The 23,744-nt window shown below is 37.7% G+C and overlaps 4 protein-coding genes across 7 annotated transcripts; all 4 read right to left on the minus strand.

The window, feature by feature from the left end:
- Positions 1–1,362: 1,362 nt before the first annotated feature.
- LOC132045346 (pentatricopeptide repeat-containing protein At1g25360) lies at positions 1,363–5,691 on the minus strand. Of its 3 annotated transcripts, none has more exons than XM_059435908.1 (2): positions 2,800–5,691; positions 1,363–2,028 (listed from the first exon to the last, which is right to left on the minus strand). In XM_059435908.1, the coding sequence occupies exon 1, from the start codon at positions 5,331–5,333 to the stop codon at positions 2,916–2,918; it is 2,418 nt and encodes an 805-aa protein (XP_059291891.1). In that variant the 5' UTR covers positions 5,334–5,691; the 3' UTR covers positions 1,363–2,028; positions 2,800–2,915. The 3 variants fall into 3 exon arrangements, with proteins under 3 accessions (XP_059291891.1, XP_059291893.1, XP_059291892.1); XM_059435910.1 differs by having other exon boundaries at positions 2,656–5,691; XM_059435909.1 differs by having other exon boundaries at positions 2,439–5,691.
- Positions 5,692–6,693: 1,002 nt separating this feature from the next.
- LOC132045354 (pyrophosphate--fructose 6-phosphate 1-phosphotransferase subunit alpha) lies at positions 6,694–13,416 on the minus strand. Its single transcript, XM_059435932.1, has 19 exons — positions 13,228–13,416; positions 12,154–12,326; positions 11,656–11,768; positions 11,250–11,324; positions 11,053–11,166; positions 10,890–10,957; positions 10,651–10,734; positions 9,862–9,915; positions 9,569–9,649; positions 9,382–9,475; positions 9,220–9,293; positions 8,927–9,037; positions 8,784–8,828; positions 8,635–8,691; positions 8,039–8,143; positions 7,840–7,956; positions 7,620–7,723; positions 7,246–7,411; positions 6,694–7,127 (listed from the first exon to the last, which is right to left on the minus strand). The coding sequence occupies exons 1-19, from the start codon at positions 13,315–13,317 to the stop codon at positions 7,002–7,004; spliced, it is 1,851 nt and encodes a 616-aa protein (XP_059291915.1). The 5' UTR covers positions 13,318–13,416; the 3' UTR covers positions 6,694–7,001.
- A 1,383-nt stretch (positions 13,417–14,799) lies between these two features.
- On the minus strand, positions 14,800–17,005 carry LOC132045355 (bZIP transcription factor 50). Its single transcript, XM_059435933.1, has 3 exons — positions 16,635–17,005; positions 15,453–15,676; positions 14,800–15,236 (listed from the first exon to the last, which is right to left on the minus strand). The coding sequence occupies exons 1-3, from the start codon at positions 16,961–16,963 to the stop codon at positions 14,989–14,991; spliced, it is 801 nt and encodes a 266-aa protein (XP_059291916.1). The 5' UTR covers positions 16,964–17,005; the 3' UTR covers positions 14,800–14,988.
- A 1,214-nt stretch (positions 17,006–18,219) lies between these two features.
- Positions 18,220–22,165, minus strand: LOC132045363 (mitotic spindle checkpoint protein BUBR1). 2 transcript variants are annotated; one of them, XM_059435948.1, is made up of 11 exons: positions 21,943–22,165; positions 21,800–21,859; positions 21,548–21,692; positions 21,309–21,466; positions 19,853–19,934; positions 19,698–19,764; positions 19,572–19,626; positions 19,056–19,224; positions 18,870–18,955; positions 18,667–18,744; positions 18,220–18,586 (listed from the first exon to the last, which is right to left on the minus strand). In XM_059435948.1, exons 1-11 carry the CDS (start codon positions 22,140–22,142, stop codon positions 18,523–18,525), a joined length of 1,164 nt encoding a protein of 387 aa, XP_059291931.1. In that variant the 5' UTR covers positions 22,143–22,165; the 3' UTR covers positions 18,220–18,522. The 2 variants fall into 2 exon arrangements, with proteins under 2 accessions (XP_059291931.1, XP_059291930.1); XM_059435947.1 differs by having other exon boundaries at positions 19,698–19,761; positions 19,844–19,934.
- Positions 22,166–23,744: the final 1,579 nt, after the last annotated feature.

A 23,744-nucleotide genomic window follows, 5' to 3' on the forward strand; every position in this document is an offset into this window, starting at 1 on the left:
AACTATCAGAACTACAATTCTCTCTGGTGAATAGTTCTCTGAACTAAAATTAAAACGCTACTACAATGAGTTATATTTTTACTGGTTTATATGAAAAGATTCAATTTCTTTGGAGATGCTATGAGTAATCTTTTTACTGCTTTAAGTGTGGAAGAGTAACAAATTACTCATGTGCCCAGAGTAACCTAAAACTTCAAGACTGAAATGGTCCAACAGGAATTCAAGAAAACAAGATCAAAATAAGTACAAGAGTCAAAAGGATTTAGTTAGAATCACTGAAACTGAAAACTGTATCATCATTTCTCCAAAAAACTATGAATTACAGTTAAAGATCCTATGAGAAATTTAATATACCAGGTACACCTTTAAATATTGAAAAAGGTAAAGAAAAAACATAGAAAAGGGAAGTGCCAGAATCACAAGTGATTTAGCTAGAAACCTTCAAAGTTAACAATAGCAGCAAACATTTCTACATAAACCGACTAAAGCTGAATGTCCGTGATTATCACCTCAACTCTGATCATAAGCATGAATTACTTTTTGATGAATATGAAAAAGATACAACTTTTAGAAGATGCTGTAAGTAAAAAAAAAATTCACTGGTGCGATTCTTGAGGTATACAAATTCAGACACACCCAATTTACTGGAAGAATTTAACTCTTCATGATATCGACGCCATTTTTGGTTACTATGAAAGGTTCTTTTTGTTTTCTAGATGCTTTAACTTATAAGTAACCCTTTTTACCTGTGCAAGTGTAAGGTGTAGAAATTCTCACCCATACACCCAATTTACATGAAGAATTTAACTCCTTAATTGAGTAAGAAATAATTAGAAGAAGAAAACAAACAAATACCCATCAAACTTTCCAATATCAGTACGCTGATACAACAAAACTCAAATTAACGCCGAGATTTTTGGAAAAAAAATGAAGATAAGGAAAACTGGAAGAAATTTGGGCAAATATTAAAAGGAAAGCATCCTGAAATTGTATAAGCAAGCTGTGAAGGAAATCGAAAGAGCAGTCTTTGAACATCTGAAGAAAAATAATAACTACAATGAATTTTAAAATGATACTAGGAAGTCTAAATAGAAGTGGAAAGAGATTTGGGCAAAAATAAAGGAAAGCAGACCTGAAACAGAAGTGGTGATTCACGGCAGCATCAATGGAGATATGGATGAATTGGTTGCTCCGGCGGGAAACAGAGACGACGGTGGTTCTATATAGTAGTAAATATCACTCTAGAACGTAATGGAAAAGGTAACAATTCTGCTTTGTTCGGAAGAACAATCAGCAGCATGAAGGTTGGCGAAGCCATTCTAAAACATATTGTCGAATTACAACATGTGCTTGCATTCAAATTACAACATGTGCTTGCATTCAAATGTATGATCCCAGGAGAGATGAGCACAACAAATATGTAAACAATTTTTGTGTCCATCCCACAAAGATAAGAAAAATGATGACAAATGAATCTATACTAAAGTGATATAACTGTAAGTGTCTATAACCTCTGTCAAATCCTTTGGTTCTTCTCAAGAATGAATTTGAATGCGAGCTTGACATCAGAGTTTGCTAAGATCAATTGTTCTTCAAGAAAACTTCGGTGATCCCAAAAACAATAATTTTCAGTGGCTGGGATCAAGCCTAGTTAAAGCCACTTCAAAGCACTCTATTAGAGAGTGGCTGTTCTAGTTGAGTAAAGCAACAAGATCAGCCGCTCTGCACCAGATATTAGGGGAAAACTCCTTGAAATACAAGTATATCTGCTGCACAGAGCATCCCGAAAAAGCATACAGCTGATCAGAACGGTCACAAACGAAGAGCAACCCTCAAGTTCAACGAGTCCAATAAGGGCACGTGAAAAAGCAGTTCACTTGCTAAAGAGACAAATGTGCCAACCAAGGAAAATTGCAGCAAACTAGTCTGCCTTCAGCCCTACGCTAGCAGAAATCATCAGGACAAATGGGGTGTACACAGTGTAGGACATGAAGGTGCTCATCTTTGCCTGCGTTGTAAGCTGTACTCCTGCAATAAAACAAAAGCATCATATCTCTCAGAGAAAACAGACAAGTAAGGTAACTTTCAGCATTTACATACAGGAATGTGACGAACCCATTAGAAAAATGAAAGCTCTAGCTAAAAGGGATGAGTGGTTATAATCAAAGACCAGACAACAAAAAGAATGCAATACAATGAATTCATCAAAGTCGAAACCAGTAACAACTTGATACCTAAAGAGAATCGCATTCAATTAAATCCATTCCACTTAATAACGTGCACAATATAGCTAGTTACAAACTAAATCCTAAGGTAAGAAAAGTGGAGTGGATTTTCCCCGGAACAGAGCTAATTTAGTTCAATATATAGTGCTCAAATAGTCTTTCGGGAAAAGAAGAAACTTGTTTCATGGGAACATAGTTCTTTGATATTAGTACCTTTAGGCTTGAGGATTCTAGAAATTGCAACTGTATCATTCCCCTACCACTAAACAAGCAGAGAGTAGCTCCACCCTTTGGCACTCAAAGTTCTTAATCAAGGCAAATCCTAATATTCAGTGGGAGCACTGGAGCTGCGATTTCTTTTCCTTGATAATTACTCAGTCATGTATAACTATAAGGTATACACAATCTTGATTTCATTAGTTTATTATACCTTAAGAAACTAGAAGGAACACAATGAGCATTCACCACCAGGAAACCACAAACCAGAAACATTCACCATGCACATCCGTATTCAAAATGCCACAGACAAACAAGTTGTAGCAGCATATTCCTACTTCTAGCTTTGAAGTCTTACACTTAATGTCCGAAGGTGCTGTAACTTTTCCCTGGCAACACAACCTGTTCCAGAATGACATCTTCAAATCTCCAAAGCCAAGACACTCGTTAGGTGACACTAATCGTTATCCATATTCACCAGTAATTCCCACATGAGCATCCACCATCCCTGAAATGATGAAACCGATTCCCATCCCTGACGATGATTTCTCTTGCCTCAACCTTCGACATGAACTTGAACGCATTGTGGCAGTCACCACAAATCCGAAGGTTCTTGAAGACCCTAATTGTGGCTCCACGAGGAAGCTTCAAGAGCCCAAATACAACCGCCAGCTTTTCACTATGAGTTGATAGAGCATACTCCTTTTGCTCAGTCTCCATATCATGCAACACATATTGCGTGTCTGGAACGTATCCCATTTTCCTCATCTTCAGTCTTAATTCCTCCAGGTAATTGTACACCGCTTGAATTTCAGGATGTGCAGTATCATCCACCAAAAAGACATGAACGGTATTCTCAACCTTAATCCAACTACATCCAGGCTCTTTTTTCACCCCTTGGTCTCTCATCAGTTTTCGCACCTTAGCAGCGTCATCCCATCGGCCTGCAGCAGCGAATGTGTTAGCCAGAAGTATGTACGTTCCATCATGTTGTGGCGTCAACTCAAAGAGTTTTTCTGCTGCTTCAACCCCCAAATCAACGTTCCTATGAGTTCGGGAACCAGCAAGAAGAGCTTCCCAAATGGGTGCCCCAGGTTTATTAGGCATACTCTGGATCACATCTTTTGCTTCTGATAACATTCCAGCTCGAGACAACAAATCAACTAAACGGGCATAGTGATCTTCTCCTGGATTTATCTTATAAACACTTTGCATTATATTAAAGTATTCTCGTCCCTTTTCAACCAATCCTGCATGACTACAAGCAGATATAACTGTGAGAAAGCTTATTCTGTCAGGCGTTATATGTTCACATAACATCTGATCAAAAAGTTCTACAGCTTGAGCACCATATCCATGTTGTCCCAAGGCAGCAATTAATGCATTCCAGGATACCAAATCTACACAAGGCATTGTGAGAAACACAGTGCGTGCAGCTTCAATGACCCCAGATCTTCCATAAAATGTTATCAATGCATTTCCAGCTGAAAGGCTTGAATCAAAACCACGCTGGATAAGCTGAGCATGGAGCTGGCATCCAGTTTCTAGTGTTGCAAGCACTGCACAAGATGTAATAGCTCCTGCAAATGCATAGCCGCACAGCTCGATCCCATTTACTCTCATTTGGTTGAACAGTTTGAGACTTTCTTCCCCCTGTCCATTTTGTGCAAATCCTGATATCATTACAGTCCATGCCAGGGAATTCTTCTCTGGCATCTCATCGAAAAATAGTTTAGCTTCATTAATCCGTCCTGCACTCACATATGCTGATAGAACTGCATTCCACGAAACAAGGTCCTTAAAGACTAGATTATCAAAAACTTTTCTTGCCTCATCGACTCTACCACATTTCCAATATAATGTTATTAAAGCATTCTGTACAGAAACATGAATTTCCTCTTCTGTTCGTCTAACATAAGCATGCACCTGCTTTCCAAGAAGAAACAATCCAGCATCCGCACAAGCACTGAGGATACTGGTGCAGGTAAACTCATCGGGCTTCATCCCCGCTAGATACATTTTCCTTAACATGTCTAATGCTTCAAAGATGAAACCTTTATGCACATATCCAGAGATCATTGCATTCCATGCCACAAGCAATTTTTCATCCATACCGTCAAAAACCTTTCGAGCAGCATCAAGGTCATCATTCTTCACATACCCTGTGATAATCGTAGTCCAGGACAAGTCATCCCGTTCTGGCATCTCATAGAATAACTTGCTTGCTGAGTCCATCAACAGCAAGGATGATACTAGGGGTGACGAAGCACATCTGACATAAACTGATATAAGTGCATTGACAACACACTTAATTTCAGCCATGCCTGACTTCACAACAGCGCAATGCAGCTGCCGGCAGTGCATTTCATGATCAGCTATAAGGGCTAAAGCTGCAAGCACCGAGGTGTAGGTATACTCATCAGGCTGAAAACTTTTCCACCTCATATCAAGAAACAATTTAATAGCAGCATGGCCATCATTGTTGTGTGAATAGCCTGTAATCATAGCGTTGTAACAAATAGTGTCACGGATGCTTAGTGGGGTTTTGTCAAAGACGTCTCTCGCAAGCTTGGGTTCTGCGGAAGCAGAGTATGCAGCAATCATAGTTGTTCTTACGACGACATCTGGTTGGGGAATTTTATCAAACAGGCGCTTTGCATAAACAAGGCCGGAGTTTTTGCAGTAAATATCAATTAAGCGATTAAGGACGTGGCCACGCGGCCTGAATCCGGAGGTGATCATGTTGGCATGGATTGATCGGACAAGAGCAAAAGCTGAGGTGGCATGCTTTTTCTGTCGGCAAAGAAGTTGGAGCTGGACTGCGTAAAAGTTAGCAATGGTAGCAACAGTATCTGGTTGGTTTTGCAAAGATGTTTTGACCACATTTTTCATGACTGAAAAGGTAAAGATAGAGAAGAGGACAATGCTAGGATGAGAGCTCAAACAAGAATTCAAAGACTTAAGAAAAGGTAGCCAGCCTCATCTCATCTTGCTCCCAACAACTAGTCAATGTATCCCAAATGCCCTTTCTTCTGTCCAAGTTCATACTCAAATACTTCAGTGATAACGGAAAAGGGTCAGTTTGGTTTGCCACTAGAGCTGGCTAAAATTGCTAGGCAGTCCAACATTTCTTGTCCAATCAAATGATGCTTTCCACCTAGGCGATGGCCTGAAACATCAAAATCAATTATCAAAATACCTTGAGTGTGTTGGAAATGGTAGGTATGCAGTGCTTGACTGTTTGTTCATTTGACCACTGCACAATAGTTTGCACTCGTGTTAGGGTTCGGATAGACTACGGGTTTTCGGGAGGTTTTACAAACGGTTGTTTCTACCATCTTGTCTGCTGTAAATATTCTACACTTCTGTTGGAAAGGCCAAATAAACAGAGTTTGTGCCACTTTTGCTCCTTTTAATTAGTGCTTTATCCTTCTTTTAACAATTTATCTGCTAAATTATGCACATTCTTTAAATTACAACTTGTCATTTAATGTTTTAAAATTTGGCTCCTGATCTATGTATTTTTTTCGTCGAGAAAAACTTTTTTTGCCATATTAGACTACCTAGTTGGATAGCCGTGTCTGCAGTTTTAGCTAGCTGAAGTGCCTAGTCAGCTCTAGTGGCGAACTGTGAATGTTTGTGATCCCTTTATTAGACGGCAAGAGTATATTTGATAACAAAATCAAACGAAGAGTAAATGTGCTCTATTTTGAATAATTCAAGGGTAAATTTGACTAAACTCAAATTCAATTCCCGAAGAGCGGTACTAGTCTAGTCAAAGGCTTCCAAAATTACTCATCCCATGCTGACAAGATTGACTGTAACGACGTCGTAAATTATTGATGTAAAATACTTTTAAATAATAGAATGGCCGTCTATAAATATTGTTTTTGATTATGCATTCAAACATCAGTACTTTTATATTGATGAAATATATAAAGAGTATTTTAAGTGAAATAATGATTGCACTCATAAATTTCCAACTTTACTTAATAAACAAAATTCACATGCAAACACAATTATTGTTTTCTAAATACTGAACGTTTACTTTATAAATAAAATTCATGTCCAAACATGAGCACTTTTTCTTAATGTCAAGTCGATCAAATATTGCCTAACCGCGATTTAGTCATTTAAAGAAATTGATGTATATATAATGATCGCCGTAATAGTTTTCCAGCTAGAACTTCAACTACTACTAGTATAATTCTTCACCTCCGGCTGGCAGTCAACATGAGGCTCGAGATACCTATCTCCTCAACATGTAACTTTATAGTATATCTTATTTAGCACGCAGGACTATTTGGATCCCTCAACAAACTCTTAAAAGTAAAATCTTCTCAACATTATTTGGTTTTTACAAAATTGGAAAAGAAAAGGCAGAAAAAACAACTAAGCAAACAGCCGCCAAAGATGGAAATCATATTATCACAATCAACTGACTGCTCTGCACCTAGATCAAGTTTCCTCAGAATCCAAGAAGAGATCATTGGAGGGGAATAAAAGAAAAGAAGAGTTCCTCCAGATCTTCTTCTGTGTTAAAAGATGATAAGTTCTCATCTAAAATGGTGTGCTCACACTTGAGGGTGACGATATCACTGAAAGAATGTCAGTCACAGAAGCCATGGCACTTAATGCAGCCTTCAGGACGTCTCGTGAGCATCCAGGCTTCACAATTGTACGCACCTGAAAATAAATTGAATATAAAATAATAAGCATGCTATAAGACTTTCAGAAAATTGAGGTGTTAAATGAATAACCAACAGAAGTCGGTAAAAAGAGAAGTTGTTTCAAAATTCAGCACCTTGTCCAGGTACTCCTGCAATTTCTTAATACGACCCATGTAATCCTGGTCTTCAACACAAAGGGTAACGGCCTTGGCATCTGCACCAGGGCCATCAAACTGGAGGGGACCTGGGTTTCTGTAAACATCATCCAACAAAAACTTTGTTGCATTTTGACTCAACAGCCTGCACCAAAATGAAGAGAGAAATTAGGTACGGCAAGAGGATAAGTATTGCTCCAGTAGAAACATATGCAAAAAGCTGGTTTAGAATGCCAGTTCCTAAGAAGTATCTCCTTTTTATTTGATGTCTACTTCCTACCTTTTGAACTTCAACAGTTCCATTCATTTAAGCTGAAAATATATATAAGCAACAAGTCAGAAATTTGACATACTCATATGATTTGCCCCTCAAATCCACAGTAGCAGGATGCAGAGCAGGTACTCCAATTGACACTTTGCCGGGACCACGACCATAACGCTTAACAGTCATCATTGCCTGCAGTTACGAAGCAATGAACAGAGTAAACCATTTTGGGGGATGTGGATAGTCTCAACTTCAAAAAAGTGGAAGTTTAGGGTGCATCTCCGAAAAAGTTCAAGGAAGAAGCTTACAGATATAGGGGCAGCACCACAATGCCAATGGTTGGCAGGATTCTTCAGGTTGGTCACAGTAGCCATGTAACCATTAAGATCAGCAGCTAATATATGGTAGCAAATGTGACCAAGTACCTGCATTTGGTTTTGTTGGAATTATGTATCTGAAAATCGAAATTAGAAAGAAGATATAGCAACTGCAGAGAAAAAACCTTACATAGGCATAGTCACAATCAAATTTTGATGGCAGTGATCCCCGTGCTTGATAACCAAAGAAATGACAAATAGCATTAAATTTCTTTCCTTTGTAAGTACCTTCTTTCTGTAAGAAAAAGGACAGTCATACATAAAAGATCAGAAGCAAGTATCGTTATAGTATGTAGCTGCACTCTTTTTCTTTTAACTCTCACCTACAAATAGCCAGTTAACGTGAAGTAACAAGAAGCATCTTGAAGAAAATAAAACTAGAAAAGCATAATTGATAATCAGGGACTGACTTTCCATCCGAGGAAAACATAAAGAATGGCTGAAAATGAAAATTTTGTGCTATGAGGAAATTTTATCCACCTGATGTTTAAGCCCTTGACATCATCCCGTGGAAGTTAACAAGCAGAACGGAGGAAAGTAATATTTAGGAGGAATAGATAATTTGAGGTAACTTCTTAGAACTCTCAAGATATTACAAAATATCTTTATTTCCAAAATATCATCCTCAATCCTTGCAGGACATTGTACTTCTAACTTACTCTCCAATCACTTGTTAGAGATCCCAAAGAATCATTAGATGCAACATATTGAATTTCATTAACTTACCAATCGCTTGTTCATTTCTGTTTCCACAAGATGAGCTATAAGTTTCTCAGTCTCAATCTGTAAGGAAAGCATTAAAGACAATCAACTAACAGATAGTTCATGTATCATCAAGCAGCCCCATCCAAATTCCAAACAGAAAATGTAGTTACCTGTGATAGCTGAGCGGAGTCATCTGATTCCGGGTACAGGAGAAGCTGCAAAATCACAAGTCTTGGGTGTTAGCGCTGTCCTAATGAAACCTGAGCTATTGCCAATTCTTAACAGTCAATTCAAACACACACAGAAACTTCACCTGCTTTCTGATAAAATGAGGCAAAAATTCAAAAAGTGCAGAAGCCCATGGTGATAGTTGAGAGGAAATCGTATCAGCAGAAACACCTTGCCTAAGTAAACCATGAATTTCCTGGAATTCATACAGTCAATCAGAAAAGGCAACGTCATAACCAAATCCACATCCCAACAAAGCTTTCTAGCAATAAAACTTAACATGGGAAGTGCATCATCTTGGCAGTCATCTTGCATCTGGGCAAGGAAGGAGCCCTAGAATGCAGCTAAGATATTAAACAATTTATTTTTACATCATACCTGCAATAGAGCATATACTTCAGGAATACTTTCTATAAGCCCTTCAGGCAACAGGATAACACCATGATTTTTATCTGAATGCAAAACCATAGTCAGCTGACTGCAAAGCTCAAAAATGACTCTACACTCTACAGACAAATGAGGACCTAGTAGTTTCAATACCATGTTCAGCCCTAGCCTGAACTGCATCACAAATTTGCTGCGTGATGTCAAAAATAGTAAGCTTCGATGCAGCTACCTCCTCACCAAGAATGACCTGCAAGATTGCTCATGCTTCTTAAACAAGAACACTTACACTATACAAGAAGCACCAGGTCCATCGGCTTATCATTTCAGAGATAAAACTAACCATATTGGGATGTGACTGCAAAGTGCACTCTAATGCAACATGTGATGCCTTTCGCCCCATGAGTCTGATGAAATAGTAATACTGAAAAAGGAAATATCCCCACGGTATGTTAATAGAAAGACAAAAATAAAGGCGTAACGTGAAGCATGTACGGTAAGTCACAATCAACAACGAGAACAACCCTCCATAAAGATTGCATAAGACTAGATAAGTATATTAGGTTGTATATACAACACCCAACTATTTCGGAAGCAGCAACGAAAAACATTTCAGGATATAAATAGAGTTGGTACCTTCTCTGCTGAGAGTGCATCAGTGCACACATTGCTAATGAGTTGGGAGTTAACCTGACATGAAACCACAGATAATGAGCATTTCCCTGATCTACATCACAATTGGGTAGAATTCCAGAAATTAAGACGTCAAAGACACAACTCAATTAAGAAGTCCAAAGCTTGTATTACTCAATCAACATGCGCAACATCACAAACAGAAAGAAAGACTCTTTTTTTTTTTTTTTTGATGACATGGGAACCGGCAGCCTCTACCCTTTCAGTGCGCACAGGGTAAACCCAGGGTAAACCCAGCTCCTGTGCAATAGCTAGCAAACCACACAGGAGAGATAACCCGCACTAGGCAAGCCCCGTGTGATGATCTCGACCCAGAAGACAAATCCCATACTGTCATACGCAGGGGGTTTCGAACTTGAGACCTCCATTATGAAAGCCCCATGCTCAACCAACTGAGCCACCCTTGCGGGTGAGAAAGAAAGACTATTCCCCGTCTAAAAGTCCATTAACCCGCAATGTAACGCTAATATCACTGCAAAACCGTACATCTACTCAATGGAATACACCACCAAAGAGGAAAGCTGCCAGCAGAAATTCCAGTAAAAAGAACAAGAAGAAGAAAAAAGAACAGACGCAGTAAGTCAGATGAAACCCTCGACCCACCTAAAAACAAAAAGAACCACCCTCTAGCAAGGGATGGGAAGCATTAAGAAGAATCTGCAGGAAAATGCATTTTAAAGGAAAAAAGAAAGCTAGTTACGAGCTAATACTGCATGGTGATTGTGTTAATACCTTGCATATTGTGTCAAAACCAACATTTGCTTCAACAAACTGATTCTTGAGATCCCCATTTAACGTAACAGGAACACCAACCACCTAAAGATAGAAAGACATCAAATTAGTGGCAATGCTGACACAATAAGATAATATGCTGGCTAAAAGATCCAAAGTTTGGAAAAAAGCATGAAAAGTTGGAGAAAATAGAATAGGATATTCATCACTTTACATGATACAATGGAAATAATACATACTTTCGTAGGGCATTTTGTTTCTGCAAATTTTTCTGCCACATTCGCAGCATCGGTGTTTGATGTCACTCCTTCAAGCGAATATATATTTTTAGACTTTAGATGAGGTGGAATAGTGTATACTTGAAGGTTCATCATATACCATTAACAGTAGCAGTATCAATACCTCCAATGATGACGAGGCCATCCAATTTCAAAGCTTTGCATGCAGCCATTGCAGCATTTACTTGCTCAGTTGTTCTAATTTGATCTTTTGTCCGTCCCAGCATGTCATATCCACCTTTATAGGAAAGAAGGCAACAAAAATAAGCCAAAAAAGGCGAAATAAGAAATAAATTCAAACTTCATCCAGATGTAAATTACCTTGATTCTTATAGGTAGAAAGAACATCATTGGTGATCTCTAGAGTTTTTTGTGCAAATAAACCTTCGGAACCACCTGTTGAGATTTGAAAAAGAGAGCTTCAACACATTAGACTTCTCTGAGGAGAATCAAGTTTCTAACAACTGAAACATTTGAACATGATAAAACTTGATCAACAATAGGGCATTAACCTCGAATTATTAAACATGACACATGCAATGAGACACTCATGGTAATCGTGGTGAAGTAGATTTGCAAATTGGTAATCATGGTAAAATAGATTTGCAAATAGACACTTGTATCAGCTATTACTGTAGTGTCTCAATAATCATAAAGAAGTTCTCAAATGAAAAACAATGAGAAATGCGTAAAAAACTTACAGAACCACCATAAAGGAAATACTTACCTAAAAACCCAAGCAAGATATTTTTGGGGTTGTGAACTTTAAGAGCATCGTGAAGACCCCATATCACATTGTGTCCTCCAGGAGACTGTCTACCACAAAATAGCACCCCAACCCTAACATAAGAAGAGGATAATCAGTGGGCACAGTTTTCAGTCCTGTCTAAGAGATTAGGGATAAAGGTGCATATTGTGCACAAAAACGCAACCAAGTTCATTTTATTGTAACCTATATGTGAATTAGCTTTTAATGCTTAATGAAATGTGGCGACATGGATACCAATATTTTCTATTAGTTCCCTTGGGTTAAGATTTTGAGGATGTAAATAGAAGAGAAATTCAATCACTGACAACAAAACGAATGTTATCAAGAAAACAGAAGTAGATCCATAAACCTAAATTAATTCAAAATAGAATTTCTTAGAAAACATCTCCTGATTACAATACTGATCTACTTTGCGAGTAAACTGCAGAATTATGAAGCAATCATCAAGTGCAGTACCTAATTGCAGGATGTTCAGTAATTATCTGAGCATCAGGGACCTTGGCAGTTGCCCTAAGAAAATGGGCTAATGGCTGACCGTAAGTGTGTGGAAAGAACCGTTTGATTGTGTGTTCACCAGAGGGATCTGCTGCAGTGGTTGCATCACGGAGCTCTACCCGGACAGTAGTACCCTGTATAAGTCAGAGCAATTCCGAAAAAAGTCAGGATTGAAGATGTTAAAGCAATAACATCAAAGGAAAAATTGCTCAAGGATCTTAAATATCATAGATAAAATTAAACAGGATAACCTAAATGTAAACAATAAAACAAAGTGGTGATGCATTTAACTACAAGAATTGGACACCAATAAATGAACCAATTGACTGAAAGCTGGTAATTAATCCATAGTGTGATGATTTGAACAAATGTCTCAGGGCAGTCAGACAAACATCTGAGCAACTTCTAAGTGTTAATTTTGTAAAAGGTTACCAGCATTTTTCTGATAATTTGTTTTCAAAAGGGCAACAAAAGACAGTTTATATGTGTTGTTTACTTCAATTGAAGTAAAGACATGATTTTTCAGCTGGCTGGTCATAAGAGGAAAAGGATATATGACAGTGAAAAATAATGCTGGAGCAGAGTGAGCTCTAGTAAAATCTTTCAAAATAAAATCCAAAAACAATACATGTCGAAAGTCCTAAACAGACAAGACGCAAAACTTTCTCAAGTTACTTTTTATTCTCTCAAATACTCAATCAAACGCAGATGAATTGGACTCCCACAAAAAATAGACTGATGGAGAATACATCTGATATGAATAAAACAAACCTAGCACGAGGAAAAACAGATAGCAAAACGGTACTATGACGCCAGAAAACAGCATTATATGTGTGATCTACCACGTTAGATCTATTCTTCAGGACGCTGATATACCACGAAACCAAACATTTTATGTTAAACTACTTTTACGGTTGCCAAAAGGCAAAGAAAATATATGAGTTCTTTTTAAATCGATACAAACAATCGGATTCAAGTACAAAAGGACGAATTTTTGGTTGTATCATGCACAAAGACATGAAGAGAGAAAGAAACCTGAAGACAAGGAGGAAGTTCAGGCTGGTACTGAGATCGAAGCTTTTGCAAATCAGACAGTTCTCGTGGTATGCCGTAATCTGCATCCATTGTTCGTCAAATAATACCTGCTACACTCACCTTTTATTGCGTTTTTCTATTCTATACTGCTGTGCTCTGTTTGTCAGTCTCTCGCAACTCTGAAAACACCGTTTATATAGCACTGGCCTAGTGGGGCGATACGACCAACCAGGCAACCTGTTTTACCTTCCGTGCTTCTATCTCCAAAAATGCCCCTTGCCTTCCCTCCAATATGACGATACAGCCATTCGCTTTTTTCCTGCAATGACGAAACCACCCCCTTGTATGCTTTTAAGCAAATATACTCGCTCGATCAATTGAGTGCGCATACAAATCGAATCCACTTTTCCCACTAAAAATCATCCAATACGTGTGACTTGAGAGCACAAATTGTATGTCGCGATGCCGTTCAAAAGAAAAAGGATCAAAGCATAATTTGTGTTAAAATTCTCATTGGGGGAATGTGGTTGCACCATCCTCAAAACATACTGTCAAATAAATTTGTACTTCTTTGTTATTCATAAAAATGTACGCTACATTTTGTGTTAAACCAATTTTATCTTGTTTCTTAGTCATCTCAATTGATATTAACAAATTATGAAACTTTTTGAAGAACGTACCTTCTAAGATTTGTTGCCATGTCAAACTTGATTTTTTCTTTCCTTTTCATAATGATTTGTTAATCCCTTTATAATTGACACTTATAAACAAAAATATTAGACTGTGAAAATCACCATTCTGCTGCAAAAATGAAAAAGAAATAAAATAATTCTAGTGTAGTAATTTTGCACCCTAATGAAAGAGATTTATTTTTATGTTAAATAACGTGCAGCTAGGAATCCGCAAAGGAATATGCGCTTTTAGGATAATTACGTAACTTCAGAGTCCCGCAGGCAGGCACAGCATCCGGATATTCATCTAGAATGCCCTTTACCAACTTCTCGATGTGGACAAAACTTTCTCAGGAGCTTTTTCTTATTTGACGACAAAAAGAGTTTGTCTTTTTGATGGCATTAGGAGCCAGTTTCCATCTCAAGTTTCCAACAGCGCCCCCAGTTTACCATTAGCTTTTAAAATCTTACCCATTGCAAAAGACATTTCCTTCCTTCTCCAATGCAAAAGCAGGAAGGGGAAAGGCGGGCATACAATTACGAAAAATGCATCCCACCCTGCCTCTCAACATACTTTTTGTATTGCCCTCAACTCGTCATTAATAAACATATACTTCTACGCTGTCCAACTTTACCTTCCCAAACCCTTCAGAGAAGGAAATAAGAGAAACAGACTGCTGTCTGCAACTTTATAGACAAGATGGTTCGATCCACCATTGAAGTTGGACATATTTCAAGATGCTAAACGCTATTTCAGATTAATAGAGATCCCATCTTCACATCAACTTCACAGTATTGGAAATTTAGGAAGGAGATGATCTGACCCGCTCCCAATCACAATGCCCCAACAACCACTATAGGGCAAAAAGCATGGAGAAAAGGAAAAGCAAAACAAACGACGAGCAAATTTCGGCTGGAACTGTTAAAAAGAAGCATAAATCTAAATACAGCTCATAAGTCATTAATTAATAACAGGGAACAACGTCCTTCAGATGTCAAAGCAAGACTTATACAGAAAATCTCTGATACAAACTAAAGAACTCAAAAGAACCATCGATCCACCTAAGGGAAAGGATCTGATCACAACGAGTCACACCACAATTCCCAAAGAATGGGGGTTGAACTTCATCCTCGATCTTGAAGCTTTGCATCTTTTGCCCATCATGAAGGACACGAACACCAAAATCTGACTGGTCTTATTTCCTTCCTTTATCGGAACCAGAAGCCCGTGGTTTCTGCTTCCCAGATTTTCTTCTGGACTTGACCAGGTTTGGCTGGGTAGAATGAGCAGGCATGTGATGCCCAGGAACCAAAGCAGGGAACCCAACAGCAGGGATTCTGCAAATTCATATTGCATCAATTAATATAGGCATTTGAAAGAAAATAATGAACTTTCCTATTCAACATAACCATGGCAAGCTAGAAAAATGTCAGATGGTCGGTCTTTTTCTTGCTTCAAACATTAACCACAGCCACGTCCGGAAAATATTAGCAGCAAAAAGTGGTACAAAGAATGTATTTTAGCCAAATGACATGAATATTTCTTATGCTTACCCAACAAGAGCACGGCAGACTCCTGCTTGGTCATAGAAACACCATTAGCACTGCTATTCTGCAAAGAGAAGCGTAAAGCTTGATTTTCCGCAAGACAACACTGGAGAACAAACCCCAGCCTCTTGCATTCCGATTCGAAGTATCTACTCTTCAACTCAAGATCCCTGACATACAACTTCTTCCTCTCTCGTGACCTCACAGCTGCATCTCTGTTCCTCAATTGCCTGGAAGACCAAAAATTAATTTTTTCACTAATATTTTCTCTAAGCTGCTATATACATCACAGATTAGATAAATGCAATCCTCTCATCATCTAGATAAGTGCATATGAAGATATCAAATTATAAGCATGATGAACTACACGTGCATGATGAACAGCACGTTCTTCCTCGATATACTATACATCACACACTATATAAGTGCACTCTTTTCGGAACATGGTCTCTTCTTCTAAGAAAAAGTCTAACAGTTCACCAGTTTACTATGTCAGCAAAATTACCCACTTGGCGATGTGTATTTCCCAGGTTCAACTCCTCACAATACCCCAGCAAGGCTGAGTAGCTTAAATTCGCACAGTTCAGCATACTTTCACGCCTCACAAGTGGCAAATTCGTAGAAATATGTAACCATCATGTGCTTTGACAAAATCCATATTAACAAATCTGACTTGTAACAGAAGAATGAGATTGCTGTTTCATAATCAATAGACAACGAACGTTATGTTCTAATGCAGCACAATTCAATTATAAACTGAATTTGCTAATGCAGACTCAGCAGTTACCACAATCGATATGTAATGTCTAATTATTGCAATGTTATAAGAGAGGACTGATTCAAGATTGGGCTGAGAAGGCACAATGTGGGAATGCTGCTGCATAATTAATCACTTGCTACTGATGAGAAAGAGAGAAAAACATGGCAAAGGATTTTGAGTCACCATCCATAACTCCAAATATTTACATCAAGCAATATCAGATCAGTCAAAGAGGGTTGTTTTAATATAATAAGCATGAGCTGCACTGTATAAGTTATGAAGACTAGGAATATTTCAGGCAATCATTTTAAACAAAACACAATAATTTTGAGCAAAAAGAAATATTATGTAAATAAGCAGAATCACCTTTAAGTCAAAGTAGAGGAAACCAATATTACAAAAGAAAGGCCAAAATATAGGAGAGATACCTCTTTCGCTTCTTATCGAGGGGGTCATCGTTGTTCAGTTGGTCAGAAGCCTCCTCCCCTTCAGACGGCGACTGGGAAACCTTGTTCTTGTCTTTGTCGTCCTCGGAGCCACTGGAAACCTTGGAATCGACGGCTTCAGCAGAGGGAGAATGATCGACCAGCAGATCGGAAAGAAAGTCGGCAGCAAATTGAGGATCAGCCGAGACATCGTCGTCGTTCATGAGAAGCTGCTCGATATCCTCCATTGTCGGCTCATAATTGTCGTGGAATATGTGATCTACATCGTCCCAATTGATTTGTGCTACGACATCATCCATGTTGTCGACCATCGCCTATTCTTCTATTATTTACGCGGATGGGATGATTGATTGAAAGAGCACCCAGATTGAGGGTTAGACTTTTTGGGACCTGCCTGCCTGTACATGGATGGGCCAATTAATAATCCATGTTTCTTACTTACAGGTTAAGGCTCCAACGCACAAGTAATGTCCAGGAAATTACAGCTAATGTATTACTTCGTCATCCAGCCAATGACAATGCGAGTTCCCTTCTACTTTTCCATATTTCACTAACCTTTTGCACCATTTCAGTAATTATTAACTATATTCCTTCTCCTGCTAAAATTATAAAATCCTCATTGATTTATCTTTCCAGAAAAAAGTAACCTACGAGTAGTAAATTTTGTATTCTACTTTTCTCCTTTTGCGTGTTAACAATAAAGGATAATAATTAATATTACCTCCTTTTTGTCCATATTTAAGCTCTTTAAAAATAACTCTGAAAGCCTTTACTTTAGATATAAATAACGCATTACTTGGTGTTGTTAGGTCAAATGAATATTACTTCCTCCGTTTACTTTTATTTATTCAGTATACTAAAAATAAATTTTCATTTTTACTTGTCAACTTCAACATATCAAGAAAAGATAAACTTTTTATCTTATATTCTCCTTACATTAATTACTCATTTCCAGATCAATGAGATTATACACCAATTAAGATGGATATTATAGTAAATTACATTCTTTATTTATTAATTCTTAAGGGGCGCGTAAAATTAAAAGTGGACAAGTAAAAGTGAACATGGGAGTATTATTTATCACAATTTTTCCTCGCATTAATTGCTTAGTGACAACCTCCTCTTTCAAGTTTCAACTTAAGTGATCTTAGAGAGTATTTTCTTTTGTATCTTGTCTCGATTGCTTATAGTAATTGACTAAGATCTCATTTTTCTACACATTTCAGAGGCTCACAATTTACATTTAGAACTTGGATATGATTTTTAAAGTAGTTAGTACTTATCATGTTCATGCTTGAACTTTGAACTACTGCATGTATTATTGTAATATATAAATTAAAATCTTTAGTTGCTCTTTCAATAGAAGGAAATAATTCATAGTGAACACACCTTTCAATCAGGTAAGTCTTAAGTTCAAATTGTTGGTCGGGGCTCTAATTAAAGAAAACCATGTTTCCAGAAAAACTCTGTCTGTTCCTTGCTCGTTTTGTTGGTCTTTAACAACGCAATTAATCCTCTTTAACTTTATCAACATACTTTTCAAAAAAACAAACAAACAAACGAAAAGTGAAGCAGAACTCTTCAACCAAGAGAAAAATTATGATAAAGCACGTTGTCAACTACATCCATACCCTTGCAATCATATAAAATCATTCCTTCTAAATCGTCAACAGTACTGAAGGATTTGGCTCAAGCCTGCCAAAACCAAAGATACAATGTCTCCTTTAACCACTCCACTCCCCTCAATATACTAGAAAATTTGTAACACCCTTGCACTGGGCAAAGAGGAGGATAACTTTTTAAGATACAAGTTGAGAAACTTGTGAGATAGAGAAATTCTAGCACACGAGGATAACTTTCTTCTGTGCGATCATCTAGGTAATGAGCTTGGTGGAAAATGACGCAGTGGATTCTCCCTGAGCAACTCAGTCTCCCTGCAAATAAGTGCATTATCAAAAAGGTGCATTCTTGCTATTGAAATGAGGAGTTAAAATGATACCAAGTTGATGCTTACTTTTTAATGTCTCTGTCATCTCCTCGTCTAAGCTGCAGACTAGAAACCTTTACACCAGCAGAGTCCTTCTCCTGTGTTCTGTCAAAGATGAAGGGGAAACTTTGATGTAAATTCAGTTGTGAATATATGCTTGATGCATCACAATGGAACCATGTGTTCTAGACACTCATACTGAAAAGACCATTGTATATCTATGTACTCACTTGGCGCATTCCTCATCCACAAAGATCTCTAGGCATGGAGTGGTGGTAGTAGCTCCTCGATTTCTAAGCCCGTGCCTTTGAGGAATCTGTAAGAAATATTTTTGTTAATGAGCTTTCTTGTTCCTAACTGCCCGGACTAAAAAAAATTCAAATATTGCAGATAGAACTCTCTGGACTCAAACAGACCTTATTGGATGTCCACTTCGAAGGAATTGCCTGATTCTCCTTGTTCCTATCTGCTCGAGCACCAAGAGAGTGCCATGATGTGTTCTCTAGCTTTGGTATTTCTGATTGAAGAGTTGATGACATTCCGGCATTTGCATCTTTGTAAATGGAAAATAGGCTCCCGTGAGCTCTGCAAAATGGATAAGAATGAGCAAGTGTTTCTACTAGAACGAGGCATGCACAAATTAAATATTTCCTGCAATGTTGTTATTGGCATCCTTTCACTCCTTTTCCTTTAAGATATGGATTAGGCAGCAATAACACCCAAAAGTTCATTTCCATATTGCAAGATTTAAGGTACTTAAAGCAAAAACTTGTCAGAATCTGAACTCTTACCTGACATAGCAGCTGAACCATGTGATAATAATAGTAATAAGTAATAACGACATAGATTTGGTTAAAGCACAGTGTTACTATGAAAAAACACAGGGACACAAGAAAGTAACTTGGGAGAAAACAGTGGTGACTTGCACTTACCTATCCTGTCTCATTTTCTTCCTGGACAATTCAGAAGTTCCTGTTGTTTGGTTTCCTGCAAAGGCAAGAACAATGTTAGGCAAATCCAGCAGACACCCTGAATCTTCGACATAGAAATGCACTTACGAGCTTCACCCCTAGCCAGCAGTGTTCCAAAGCTTCTCATTGGATGCTGGTGTTCTGCTAGCTCCTCCTGAAAATACGAAGTAAGTCACCACAAATTCAAATTAAAGCAAACGACAATGGACTTTAGAAGAGGATAAGTCTGAAACAGTTGATACCTCTGCTGCTTTAGGGCGTCCCATTGAACGGCTGAGAAACTTCTTGTAGGATACTTTCAATTTCTCTTCGGGTTCTGCATTCCTGGTTCATAGAAGACAAGGAAATTTAAATCATAAACCAGCTAAGAGATTCAGTAAATAGGCTTATCAATGGATGAGAACAAGCAGGAACATTATTTGGTGTCACCAGGTTTTGTATTTATATTAACTGTATCTTTAGAAATGTTCATGAATATTGTCTCTCGTGGTAAATTATATCGACACACACGTTTTTAAGTTTTACACCCGAAATTGATAACAGAAAAGACCCATTAATGGGTAAGAAAAAAACCAGGTTGGAGCTCGAAAAGGAGAGTGCACAATCTTCATGAGGCAACTAATGCCTAATGGTATTAGCAGAAGATAATTTTGAAACCAATGAGTATTCGCAATAATATCGTGCCAAATGTAACAGAATCTTGACCTTGCTGTAGCCTTACTCTGCCAGCAAGTTCGGTAAGCATCATGGTGTTCCATCCCATCAGAAGTTAAAACAAGTAGAAAGAGAATATAAAAGGTCACCCTCAAGAATGAGGCAAATGCAAACAAGAAATAAAGATTTCAATATATCAAGAATGTCATCAATTGATAGCTAGAGTATTTTATTAGAAACACATTAGAGGCTTGTCGTTCAAAGGCATGAAATGCTCGTAGTAGAAAATCGTGCTATAGAATTTACAAACTATTAACATGATTAGGTTGTGTAATCAAGCAAAGTTCAACGAACTGTGGCTGTGGCTACTTTTCATGCTGCCATACCTAAAACATCTATATTAGTTGATAAATAATTAATTTCAGAACAAAACTTTCTCAATGTTAACATCTCAAACACTTGCAAATTGTTGAAAATGCTGATTCCTATGTCTTACATAAAGAAATGCTTAACGTAATCATATGACATGGTGCTATCTGATTCAATTACACTGTGACATCCTAGCGATATTCCGATGCCTAGATTTATCTTTCATATAAAGGAACCAATCATTTCGTAATTCAAAAAGATATAAGGAGTTCTTCTTACTCATATCATACGATCAGTCTTTAGTTAGTTATTCGATCACGAGCAAATAATGAAAGAACATAAAATGAGGGACCATAAGCAATGGGACAACACAAGACCTTTTGGGAAGCTTAAGATATAAATCCCCCACCCCCCACCCCCCCACCCCTCCAAAACCCTCCCATAGTACACAATACTAGCATACAATTAATGCAAATGCAACTACCGTAGACGTCTTTAGACTTAACATATCACAAGCTACTTAAACAGAAATATCAGACAACATCTGATGCATAACTTCTCCATAACCAAGCCATGTTCACTTGCCTAGCGCCAAATGAGACACAACATTAATTATGCAAGAACATAACTTTACGGCTAAAATTAAACCAAGGGCCCAATGGTAACAGTACTTACACAGATAGCCCCCGATTGAAGATGTCATTTGCAGTTTTAATTTTACTTTGAGATTCCATGTGCAAAGCATAGGCTATGTAGAAGGAAGAATGTGTCAGCCCAATTTTGTTAGCCTCCAAAAAGCTATAAATGACTTGAGCATCCATACAATTTTCAGCCTGCAAAGAGCCATCAATAAGCAAAATTGCTTGATGAGAAGATTTAGGGGCAAAAGAATGGATGTGAAGAAGAAAACGCACATATTCGAGCCACACTTTCAAGTAACGGAGGTCATCCTTATATCGGTCATCATGCCAAAAGGTGCGGACACATTGCTCATAAATAACTACAAGTCCAGAACTGTCCCCACCGGGAGGGAAAGCCTCTTGCACCCACTTGATGCACCTTCACAATTTTAATGAAAAAATCATGTCAGTAGCTGAATGAAGAGGGTAAACATTTCAAAATGTTAGGGTAAAGAAAAGTGTTTTAACAAAAAGCAGAGGACTCACTGGAGCCATGGCTGAAGAGGATCTTCACCTTTGTAGTGGTCAATTGCTTCGATGAATGCCCTAATCAGAAAGAAAGAAAGAAATGAATTAGGGATGCAGCAGCAACAACAACTAGTTGTAAATCTCATTGAAAAAGAAGGAACCTTCGGTTGTGAAGAAGAGATTTCTTGAGTTGATAATCGGTACTAGACTTAAGAGCGTTATTGAGGAGATTAACGTTGCGGCCTCTCTTCAAAGGTCTGACATTTTCCTTGAAGAGTTCCCACTCGTGACCTGTCTCTTGTTTCGACGCTAGGAACTCCGTTTCTGGGTCCAATACAACATAATCTCCTACCTTCTCCATTCCTTCTTGCTTCCTTGCGCCACACAGACAGAACAAAGAGCCCTTCTTTCAAATTTCAAATTTGTGTTTAGTGAATCTCAAAACCCCTTTCATAGCCGTTGGAGTTAGGGCCCACCGCTTAAATTCACTATATTTTTTGGTCCCACCATCACTATATGTTTGACAAGTACAGCGTGGGGCCACTACACAATTTACTTTTCTTTTAGATTTGGCTTAATACATCTCCTAAACTTGCCCTTTTATTTTTCATTTTGGCATCTCAATTAAGTATTGTTCTCATTGAACTCCTAAACTTAATCTCAAGTGTGTCAATCAAACACAATCCAACTTACATAACATATATGGTAAGTTTCATTTTTCTTTAGCGTGAACGTCAATCGCATCCTACGTGGAAAATTCAACCAATTAAAACCCTCCACACATTTTAATTATACATATCATTAAAATATGTGTATAACCATATTTTTTCAAGAACCAAGCAATTCAGCCAACCAGGAATTGAAGACCAGCCTTTTGAGATTGATTTTGAAGCTTTTTTTAGGATTCTGAAATAACATAATAGGATCTGGTGTTGCTTAATATTTTTGGCTTCTTATTTTCCAGTTTTGGTTTCTTATTTTTCAGTTTTCAGTTTTAGTTTCCGATTTCGATTTCTTATTTTCCAGTTTTGTTATTTAATTGGTTTAAGTGGTATTTCTTCACTTGTATAACACAGTAGCACAATTCTTCCTATCTGATGTGTATAATTAAAATGGGATGCAGTGTTTTAATTGGTTGAATTGTCTACGTAGGATGCGATTGACATCCACGCGCACGGCTAAAGAAAATGAAACTCACCATATATGTTACTATATAAGTTGGATTGTGTTTGATAAACACAATTGAGGTCAAGTTCAGGGGTTCACAGAATAACACTTAATGACTTGGATTGAAAATCAAAAAAAAAAAAAAAAAAAAAAAAAAAAAAAAAAAGGACAAGTTTAGAGGGCTACATATGCATTAAGCCTTTAGATTTAGTACGTTAGAATTTACACATATAGGTTATAGGAATTTTACCGTGTACATATAAATTAGTTCATGTTTACCTCATCAAATCAAATTACATAAAAAGAGAAAATACATAAAATCCCCCCAAACTTGTCTACAAAACTCACTTACCACTACAGGCATTTATGTACTCCTATTTTTGTTTGAGTTGAATTTAATACCCCTTAAAAAAAGAGTCAATCTTGTTGTAGATGGTGTTTTTCATGCGCCGCCATGTCAGCACCGTGTTAGTGCCACGTCAGAATTCTACTGATTTTAATTCAATTGTTTTTCAAAATTCAAAGGTTTTCTTGTCCCACCGGAAACACACATCTTTGGCGAATCCCAATTTCGGATGATCAGTGAACTCCCATCCGAGGAACTATCCATATCGGTATCCGTATCCATTTTCGTTTTCAAAAAGTACTTCGACAACGATGTGTATCTCCCCAAACGCTTCCTTTCTCTTCTCCTTTATATCTCCCCCTTCTCTGATTCCTCATCCTCTTCGTTTGATTCAATTTTGTGCTTTTTTTTTTCTTTCTCTTCACGCGCTTATAGGAAATTGCCACGTCA

Source organism: Lycium ferocissimum, unplaced genomic scaffold, assembly GCF_029784015.1.
Source record: "Lycium ferocissimum isolate CSIRO_LF1 unplaced genomic scaffold, AGI_CSIRO_Lferr_CH_V1 ctg653, whole genome shotgun sequence".
Taxonomy (NCBI): domain Eukaryota; kingdom Viridiplantae; phylum Streptophyta; class Magnoliopsida; order Solanales; family Solanaceae; genus Lycium; species Lycium ferocissimum.